Source organism: Megalobrama amblycephala, linkage group LG16 (assembly GCF_018812025.1).
Source record: "Megalobrama amblycephala isolate DHTTF-2021 linkage group LG16, ASM1881202v1, whole genome shotgun sequence".
Classification (NCBI taxonomy): domain Eukaryota; kingdom Metazoa; phylum Chordata; class Actinopteri; order Cypriniformes; family Xenocyprididae; genus Megalobrama; species Megalobrama amblycephala.
In genome coordinates this window covers 6,522,716-6,533,685 of record NC_063059.1, presented here as the reverse complement: position 1 = coordinate 6,533,685, position 10,970 = coordinate 6,522,716, and the positions used below count along the sequence as shown (strand labels likewise).

General features: G+C 36.3%; 1 protein-coding gene across 3 annotated transcripts; it reads right to left on the bottom strand.

Annotated features, from left to right (window-relative positions):
* Window positions 1-1,362: 1,362 nt before the first annotated feature.
* Window positions 1,363-7,061, bottom strand: LOC125248967 (C3a anaphylatoxin chemotactic receptor-like). Of its 3 annotated transcripts, XM_048161138.1 has the most exons (4): window positions 6,448-6,714; window positions 3,752-3,835; window positions 3,462-3,595; window positions 1,363-2,954 (listed from the first exon to the last, which is right to left on the bottom strand). In XM_048161138.1, the coding sequence occupies exons 3-4, from the start codon at window positions 3,463-3,465 to the stop codon at window positions 2,008-2,010; spliced, it is 951 nt and encodes a 316-aa protein (XP_048017095.1). In that variant the 5' UTR covers window positions 3,466-3,595; window positions 3,752-3,835; window positions 6,448-6,714; the 3' UTR covers window positions 1,363-2,007. The 3 variants fall into 3 exon arrangements, with proteins under 3 accessions (XP_048017095.1, XP_048017094.1, XP_048017096.1); XM_048161137.1 differs by lacking the exon at window positions 6,448-6,714 and adding an exon at window positions 6,787-7,061 and having other exon boundaries at window positions 3,462-3,835; XM_048161139.1 differs by lacking the exons at window positions 3,462-3,595; window positions 3,752-3,835 and having other exon boundaries at window positions 6,448-6,717.
* Between the last annotated feature and the right edge of the window lie 3,909 nt (window positions 7,062-10,970).

Here is a 10,970-nt window from a genome sequence, read left to right as displayed (position 1 = left end):
AAGTGGCAAAACATTTAAACATAAGCTTTATGTTAAAATCACAAACAATTTAAATTAAAACTTAAAATAGAAAAAAAAACAGGCTCTCCTTTCTTTCCTTTTAAATCTTTTTACAAGAAATCCCTCAGGCAATAAAAAACTTTTTCCACCTTCGTGAAGAGACGAGTGCTATCCTTTGTCTCCTTGGCTGCGTTTACTTGTCTTTTCAATGCAGCCCTTGTTCACCAAAATGCCGGGTAAGGTACCATTTTCCTTGCTTTACCCGAGGAAAAAAAGCCATGTGTTGACTGTAACAGAGACTTTAAATTATATGCATCTATGGTGAAATTACTAGTTTTTCACATCAATGTTTATTTTAATGCATACAGTGTGCTATCGTTTTATTTCAGCACAGTGCAGCACAGCAAAAGACTGTGCATAAATGAACGCTGCACTGCTGCAGACGTACCACTTCTGGAACGCACTGCCAGACCGCATCCATGTGTAGAGTTTGGGAACCCCTGATTTAATATAAGCAAATCTTTTATTTCATTACAAAAGTGTATTATACATTTTTCTTGTTAATAATACACTTTTACGACAGATTTACTTCACAAATAACTGACAGTCAGGACCTAAATATGACTTGATTTACAAATTTACCATTAGTAACTTCCTTTTTGTGCCATTCAAGCTCATGCACAAATAGCAGCATAAACAACATAACATGAGGATTCATACATCACACACCTGCAGCGCTTCTGCAAATAGAAAAAAACAAATACAATTATACATAAGGAATAAATGGGCCTATTCGCAAAATACAGTTCACTTAAAGCGGAACTCAGTAAGATTTGCGAAGCTCCCCCTACAGGTTCCTTCAGTGAATCACACTGTCGTAAATACTCCAAGCGCAGCTCTGGACTACAACGACTACAACGCTCACCAGCACAGTAGTTTTGCAAATTTAGTACAAGAAATCTCGATGGAGGTGGGTAATTTTCGAAATTGTCTTATAAAGTCATAATATATACATTGTTTTTGAATTACCGTAAAGCATTTTGTCACTCTCGCGTGAACGTGAACATGAGGCGAGATTGTGTCGGGTCGGCGCAGCTCAACTTGCAAGTGCTGTTTTCTGGCGTAGACGTGCCAGAGGGGGTTAGTGCTCGCCTCAAACACACCACTACAAGTCAATTAACCATCATAAGGACTTAGAAAACTATTTAAGAAGGTAAAAAAGTTACTTAGTTATGCTTTAAATAACAGATTAACAAAACGAAAGATAAAATAGTGTGACAAATTTTGGTTTATTTTTGTGACACACTCCACAAACAAATTCACAGAAAGGACAACGAGAAAATGGCATTTTTTTTTTTTTTTTTTTTTTTTTTTTTTTTACAAAATCACAATGTTTTGCTTTTATTGTGAGTGTATGCAAATTAAAACACACCCTTTACAGTTTCGAATGACGTCTTAATCTGTATGACCATAAATTATGAGTGCTTTGTTTGTCTTTATGGCTGGCAGTTGGCAGGCATAGAGATGGTGGTATATTTTGTTTGCTTTTAAACTCGGTAATCCAAATTAGGGCTGTAACGATTCTTTGATTAAATTTGACTACTTGATTTTAAAAAAATCCTCGATTTCAATTTGCCAGTGTCGAGTAACTGGTAAAATACCAGAAGTGGCGACCATTTTCTAAGGCTGCATGATATGTGCTGCAGCCTGCAGGTTTAATATGTGCTGTAATTATTTACATACGTGTAGGTTTTATATATATATATATATATATATATATATATATTTTTTTTTTTTTTTTTTTTTTAAGCCAAATGTGTAAGTGAATGTGCTTTGTTGTGCAAGCACCTTTATAATGATCGCATTAGTGGTTGAGCTATGCATGCGCCATGTTTGTTTATGCTGCGGTCAGGAGAATAGATCGTATAGATCTGGCGCGATTACTTGAGGAATCGTTAGAATAATCGAACGATTTCTCAATTACCAAAATAATTGTTAGCTACAGCCCTAATCCAAATGATCCTCAGCAAACACCGTCTCCAGCACCAGCAGCAGAGACTGTTTAAGCTTCTTCTTAAACTCCTCACACATGAACACATAGAGAATGGGGTTCAGACAGCTGTTTAGAAAAGGCAGGCAGGTAACTACAACTTCTGTTTTATAAAAAATCTTTTTAGCAGACCCACTCAACTGATTCTCTTTTGCACTTAAGTAATACAATTTGTTGACATGAAAAGGAAGCCAGCATATGAAAAAGGCCAGGACCACAGCTATAATGACCCGGTAAGACCTGAGCTGATTCTCCATTTTGAGACGTTTGACTCGCACACTGATAGCTATATATGAAGATGCAATGATCAGGAAGGGAATGACAAAGCTCACTATAAACCTGTATGTGACCAGAAACTTGTAGTATTGAATAGGATAGCCATAGATTCCTTCACTCTTCGCTGTTGAGTAATTGATGAATACTGGGATGCAGCCGCTGATGGATAAAACCCACACAATCATGCAGATGATTCTGGCTTTGAATACGGTTCGATTATTACGAGACCACACAACCATCCATGTGCACAGACATCGGTCCAGACTAATAGTCATCAGCAGCAAAATGCTAGTAAATGAGTTTATGTAAATTACGAAACAAAGAAATGTGCATTGTAGTTTGTCAAAGTCCCAAATACTGCCTTTGACTAAAACGGTGTTCATGAGTACAGCTAAGGAGGAGGTGAAGTCTGCAATCGCCAAGTTGAGGAACCAAATGGAGTTGACTGTCGTCTTCATTTTGTAACCAGTCACAAATATGACAAGCCCATTTCCAATGAGACTTACAGCAGGGATGGCAAAGAACATGCACACAATGAAGATATTAAAGCCTGAGATAATCTGTTTCTGCACTGTAGTATTGTTCGTAGTGAATCTGGTCAGATTTTGAAATCCAATAGTAGTGCTTGCTACATGAAAACAAGAGAAAAAATACAGTGACTTTAAAGTATTCTGCAATGTCCAACAGTAGATAATAGGACTGCATTACAGGATAATTCTTTCATTTATTGTCCTAAATATTTCAACAGCATGTACTGTATCTATGCAAACACATACAATTAAAATAAAGTTTTCATTTTTCAAATAAGTTTATACAATTACAGTTTATAAAACACAATATTCAATAAGGATTTACCTAATTTTTGTTATGGTAAATATTAAATGGTGTGTGATTATTTGTTATCATCACCAGATATATAGAAAGGTTCTAACTGTTGTGACCACCAATTTTTCAAAACTAAAAAGATAAAATCAAACTGACACATAGCCTGTAGTTGAAAAATAAAAATCATTTTGGAAATATCTCTTATCTCTCTACAATTTCAAAATCAACAAAATCAACCAACAACAGAGAAGTATAATATTTTCTCTTCACACCCATAGATATGCATATAATGTGCACATTCGATTCTTACCCATTTTCTGTATGGCTTCAGTCCCATTAAAAACCTCTTTGCAAGTTCTGTCTACAGTTGAAAATCAACAACTGATGATACGTCCCCCTTCTCTTAAAACGTGATGGTGGGATGGTGTAGGAAGAGAAATTCTTCTACAGAAATCAATTTTCAGAAATCATCGACCATGCAATATTCTAAGAAAAGTTATATTTCTGCGGTCTGAAATATTAATTGAATGCAGAGGAATAACAGCAAGTTTTTTATTTCTCAGCAGCTGGTCAAGGAAGAGTTCGCTTCTTCTTGTTTACTTTGTGATTAAAAAAGTCCAGATGATCTTCAGCAAACGCTGTCTCCAGCACCAGCAGCAGAGACTGTTTAAGCTTCTTCTTGAACTGCATGAACACATAGAGAATAGAGAATGGGGTTCAGACAACTGTTTAGAAAAAAATAGGCACACTTGTTTTGGAAATTACTTCTCAAACATTGATATTCTGCTTATTCTCCACTGCATTTAATGAAATGAAACACTGATAAGAAAATCTCAAACAACAGTTTCACCTTTGACAAAACATTCTCCACACAAAAGAAATAAACTTATGCTGTATGACTGTAATGTCCCATTTAATGTTTCTTTCTTTCTTTCTTTCTTTCTTTTATAAATCAAGACAGGTTGGTGGTTTCCATATACAGGTATAGGGTAACGTTTCTCTTCACAGGTTGGAACTGGTGTTTGTGCTGTTTCACTGGAAGATACAGTGCCATCTTGAGGTGTTGTTGTATCACTTCCACTGGTAACAGTATTAGTAGTGGTGAATGGAACACTCACAGGACCACCTTAACTGTGGTTTATTACACCTGACTCCAGTTTCTCTAGCCACACCCAGGCCTAATTACTGCCACACCTGTTCGCAATCAATAAATCACTTAAATAGGACCTGTCTGACAAAGTGAAGTAGACCAAAAGATCCTCAAAAGCTACACATCATGTTGAGATCCAAAGAAATTCAAGGGGAAAAAAATTAAAAAGAAAGTAATTGAGATCTATTAGTCTGGAAAAGGTTATAAAGCCATTTCTAAAGCTTTGGGACTCCAGCGAACCACAGTGAGAGCCATTATCCACAAATCGTGAAAACATGGAACAGTGGCGAACCTTCCCAGGAGTGGCCGGCCGATCAAAATTACCCCAAGAGCGCAGCGACGACTCATCCCCGAGGCCACAAAAGACCCCACAATAACATCCAAAGATCTGCAGGGCTCACTTGCCTCAGTTAAGGTCAGTGTTCATGACCATAAGAAAGAGACTGGGCAAAAATGGACTGCATTGCAGAGTTCAAAGATGAAAACCGCTGCTGAGCAAAAAGAACATAAAGGCTCGTCTCAGTTTTGCCAGGAAACATCTTGATGATCCCCAAGACTTTTGGGAAAATACTCTGTGGACTGACGAGACAAAAGTTTAACTTTTTGGAAGGTGTGTGTCCCATTACGTCTGGCATAAAAGTAACACAGCATTTCAGAAAAAGAACATCATACCAACAGTAAAATATGGTGGTGGTAGTGATGGTCTGGGGCTGTTTTGCTGCTTCAGGACCTGGAAGACTTGCTGTTATAAATGGAACCATGAATTCTGCTGTCTACCAAAAAATCCTGAAGGACAATATCTGGCCATCTGTTTGTGACCTCAAGCTGAAGTGAACTTGGGTTCTGCAGCAGGATAATGATCCAAAACACACCAGCAAGTCCACCTCTGAATGGTTGACGAAAAACAAAATGAAGACTTTGGAGTGGCCTAGTCAAAGTCCTGACCTCAATCCTATTGAGATGCTGTGGCATGACCTTAAAAAGCGGTTCATGCTCGAAAACCCTCATATGTGGCTGAATTACAACAATTCTGCAAAGACGAGTGGGCCAAAATTCCTCCACAGCGCTGTAACAGACTCATTGCAAGTTATTGCAAACGCTTGATTGCAGTTGTTGCTGCTAAGGGTGGCCCAACCAGCTATTAGGTTTAGGGGCAAGCACTTTTTCACACAGGGCCATGTGGGTTTGGATTTTGTTTTCCCTTCATAATAAAAACCTTCACTTAAAAACTGCATGTTGTGTTTACTTGTGTTATCTTTAAATCATATTTAAATTTGTTTGATGATCAGAAACATTAAAGTGTGACAAACTTGCAAAAAAATAAAAAAAATCAGGAAGGGGGCAAGCACTTTTTCTCACCACTGTATGTACACATACAGACAAAAACAAACAAACAAAAAAAAAACTTTACTGCAATAATAATAATAAAAATCAATAATAAAGCAAACTGTAACTACTTCAGCAACAAGGGTGATTTGAAACATGAATCTTGCATTGTTTGCTATTGAATGAACGGATTGTTAAAAGTAATGACCTAAAAGAAGATCATATTGTTGTTTCGGTAATTAAACCAAATGTTCTCAATGCATTTCACAACGATCTTTTGTTCTGAAACAGTGGATATGTAGAATGGAAATATGTACACCTAGAATTAAAGCATGAGATCAGGTGTTGAAAGAATGACTAGCTGTGTTACACGTGTGATCAGTTTGGAATTTTTTTTTTTTGTACTAAGAGTTTTGAAAATGTACATCATACTTAGAAATTGTAAAGGAGAATTTTGTCGCTTTTTTTGTCCTAAATGTTACAATCGCATGTACTGTTTCTACAATACATACGTAAACACATAAAATGTAAATCAACTTTTCAACCTTTTCACGTTAGACGACACAATTACAGTTTGAAAATGATTGTCCACAAGTGATTTCCCTACTTTTTTCCCCTAAATTACCTACAAAGAAAGAAAGAAAAGAAAAATATTCCATCTATTGTGATCATCTATTAAAGTTAATAAACCAATCCCTAGGACATGTAATTAAGGACACATATAAAAAAAAAAAATCTTTTGGAAATCTATCTAATCAGATAATGATAATATTATCTCCTCATATGCTCTCAACAGGCAATGTACATATTAGATTCTTACCCATTTTCTGTATGGCTTCAGTCCCATAAAAACCTCTTTGCAAGTTCTGTTTATTGTTGAAAATCAACAACTGATGATAAGTTCCCCTTTACTTCTCTTAAAGAGTGATGGTGGGATGGTGTAGGAAGATAAATATGCTTCTATAGAAATCAATTTTTATCGACTACACACTTTCTATTTCTGCAGTCTAAATGAATTAATATAGACTATATTTTAGTTATTAATATTAATTATTAGTTATAGTTAATATATGAGTAACTAATACATGAGAGGAACATGTTCAAATGATATATCAAGTCAGCACGAGAGGAGGCTTATATATATACGTAGCCGACTCACCTGTATGTTCCTCGATGGTTTTTGGCATCCCTCCACCTCACTCTTGGCTGGTTCCTATCACAGCAGGAATACAGGGGCAGTACTCTTGGATCGGTCCAAAATGATTATTGGTAAGTGTGAACTCGTGAACCAAGAAAAAACTGGATGTTTTGAACACGACATTCAGAAATAATGTTTTCATAACTTAATGCTAACATTGGCAAAATGTTTTTAGAACATATTTTTATCTGATATTCACGAGATGCTGCAAAAGCTGCGAGATGTGGGCATCCATCTATGATTAAGGGAGACCGGGTATGGTTGTAACATGGGGAGAGTTTTAATACCACCAATTCCACCAATCAGGGATAAGCTAGGAGTCCTATGATCATTTCATTATTTAGCAACTTTCTCCCAGATCCCACAAGAATGGTTGTCAAGGCTGTCAATAGGTACATGCAAAAACTATAGCTAAACCTATATTTTGTTTAGTACTTAAACGGTTGCAGATAAAATCATATAACTTAAATTGAAGTTTCTCAGGCAAAACGTGACACATATTTAACCTGCTAATTCAGCTTGTAATGGCTTCCTTTGATCTATAGCCCCTTCAGTGTAGCAAAGTATCTTTGATGCTACAGCCTCTTTGAACAAGACTTGAATTTTATTGTAACAAAAACAAAACTGTTACAAAAACAAAACTGTGATTCCAAAGTAAGCAGTATAGTGTAGTGTAGAACAAAAAAAAACTGTCACTTCCTATTTAAAATTGGTACAATTCATTCCCTTTAAAGTGGAAGTACAGAAATATAGTAACATTTAGTAAAAACATTGAATAATAACATTAGTAACCCTATGGCTTCTACAAAGCTGAACACCGGCTGACATGGGTGGGGTAGGTTGTAACACATCTTTAAAGAGTGGTACAACCATCCTCTTTCATACAACTAAGAACAGTTTCTTTTTAATAATCTTTTTTTAAAAATGTCAAGACAGTGGAAAAGAATGACAGATAGATGTGTGCTGGCCAGTTTTTTTTTTTTTTTTTTTTTTTTTTAAAGAGGAAATGATGAAGTTCTAAAGAAGGACACATCAGTCAGATCAGTTGCGACAACAATGTTGAAACCCAGTGGTGAGGAAACAATGAAAACTTTTATGATGTCTGTATAGAGCTATTTGGCAACACAAAGCCACAGGAAATATGCCCTATGCAGTCTCTGGGCCCACCAAGCCTGCACTCTAAGACAGAATATATATGTGAATATAGGCCTATAAAAGGCAACAGAAAGAAAGAAAGAAAGAAAGACTTGCAACTACCACTTTGACGCTTCAAATAGATCATAAGGAGATCATAAAAATAATCTATATGAATCGAGCGGTTTTGCTCAAATTTTTGCTCAAAAAAGAGACTTGATCGCTTTTTATTGTGAGCAAATTTAATTTAAAGGGGACCTATTATGCCCATTTTTACAAGATGCAATTTAAGTCTCAGGTGTCCCCAGAATGTGTCTGTTAAGTTTCAGCTTAAAATACCTCACAGGTCATTTATAAATCCATGTTTTAAATAGCCATTTTATGACTATAGTCAAGAACAGGCTGTTTTCGTGCATGTGCCTTTTAATGCAAATGAGCTGCAGTGCCCCGCCCCCTCTCTACGATCACAGTTCCTGCCTCAATTGGATTCTCTGCCAAATATTATGCTGCGTTCACGCCACCTCGTATTTACAGGAATCTTGTGATGACAACTCGTGACATTATATTCGGAGCTGTTCACGTCCTTGGACTGGGAATTATGCATTTCCATGGCACCACTATCAACGTCTATGAATCTACAGCGGTCAGGTTGTACAGCGGCCACATGGTACATCTGGGAGCTTTCAGAAAATTCCCAGCTTACAAGTTGTAATTGCGAACTCTACGAGGACATGAAGGCTTTTCACAAGCTGGAATCTTGTAACTACAGGAATTACAAGGCCGTATGAATGCACCTTTAACAAGACATCTTGGTTTTGATTATCATCTATATCGTGATCACTCTCACGGATAGCATATAGTTCTTCTTTCATCGTTAAAGTTTATTATTTCCACACATTTTAAAGCTATATCACTTTAAACTTCTAATGGATTGGTTTCTGAGCGCATTATCTGAAGCACACGCACACAGACAGCTGGCTGTCAGACGTCAAGTCTTGTGAGTAACTTATTTCATATATGTTACATACACAAATACACACAAGGTTCTGTCAAAAACACACACAGTTCACATAAACACAGTCAGTTATGTCTGTGAATGTAAACAGCAGGCAACGTTACAGAAATTGTGTGCATGGTTGTGGGCGGGGCCTGTGGCTAATGTGACGTCACATTAGCACCGATTAGCACCATGGCTGAAAACAGGTTGTTGGGAAACACTGCATATGATTTATGGGGATTTAAAAAAAGGAGTGGGTGGAGGGGGGTTGTGTACACACACTGCCAACACACATTTATGTCCAAAGTGAATTTTGCATAATAGGTCCCCTTCAAGCTTTTACTCACATTTAAATATTGATCAGCAAATGAAAGCAGAAGCTCAACCGAAACAGTTTGATGTGCTAGAACAAACCTCTTCCAGAAGCTCAAACATGCAGAAATAACCAATGAGGTTCATTCTAGTGTGTTAAGCAGCACATCTGAGCTTCCACAAGAGGTTTCCCTACCAGCTGACACACTATCAAAAGACACTATCCCATGACACAGCACATCCAATGTGAAACTTTCACTGTACAGTTTATATCTAGAGATTCATTTCTGGGACATTGACTTTGACTAGATTGCTTGCCACAAGACACCTTTGACACACTTTTATTTACAGCACAAATCAGATTAACCATTGTAACACAACAGGCTGTAGCAACATAGAGTCTGATGTTCTTAAAGAGTTTTCTTGTCTCAGCAGCTGGTCAAGGAAGTCTTGGTTTCTTTTTGTTGTCTTTGTGATTAAGAAAGTACAGAAGATCTTCAGCTAGCGCCGTCTCCAGCACCAGCAGCAGAGACTGTTTCAGCTTCTTCTTAACCCTTATAGGGTCTTTGGAGTCTTTTTAGGCCCTAAACGAAGTTTGCTAAATTAAAAAAAAAAAAAAAAAAAAAAAAGTTCTATTTGTCCAAATGACATGAATCTTTGTGCAGTGGTTAACGCTTTCTAGATCTACAAATAAAAAATAAATAAATAAATGGAGTGATATCTCGTTTGTATGTTAGTGTAGAAAAAAAATCACACTCAGGGTCTTTGGGGTAGTGTACTTATAGTACATTTGAACCCATAGTGTACTAAAATTTAAATACAGATATAGTATATTAAATGCACACTTTAGTTCATATTTCATGGTGTCTCAAAATAGCACAGTTGAGTACACTTAGATGTTCTTAAGATGATCTTAAGAAGTACTAAAGAAGAATTTTTAGTATATTAAGTACAAAATTAGTGCACAAAAATAGAGCACTTTAAGTACATTATTGAAATTATTGAATTATTGAAAAATCTTTTTTTTTTTTTTTTACCTGCGTTAACTAAGATTGAGCAATAGCTACATTTGTTACATAAAGTATTATTTTTTTGTTAATGTTGTTAGGAAATGCAACTGATCATTGCTAGTTTTATCTCATGTCCATTAAATAAGTTATTTTGTTTTTAGTAATGTTATTAAACAGTACGAAATTAACATTAACTAAGAATAATTAATGCCTTAAAAGTATTTTTCATTGTCAGTTTGGTAATAATGAATTAACACGTTAACTAATGAAGCCGTATGTCGCTAAGTGTTACTGAACAATAAAAAATAATCAGAACATTTTTAATCATTATGGCATGTTGTAGTCAAAGACTATAGAATAACACAAGACACATCACTCGTATTGCTTTGAATGGGAGAAAGTGCAACGCGCAATATGGCGGAATAAGTCCTGCCTTCTAAATAAGAGCCCATAGATATATACACTAGATGTCGCCTTGGCTACGGCAGTTCATTGGAACGAATGCGTCAATAGAGCCGCCATCTTGGAACAGGGGAGCCCCTCCTCTTAAATGCATCAGCGTCAATGTAGGCAAGAAAATCACCACAGTGGTACTTGGGGAGATCTAGAACAAGAATCAGGTGGAGTTTGTAGAAAACAATTTGATTTCATATTTTTATGAATTTTTAAAATACGTCTGTATAGCGAGGTAG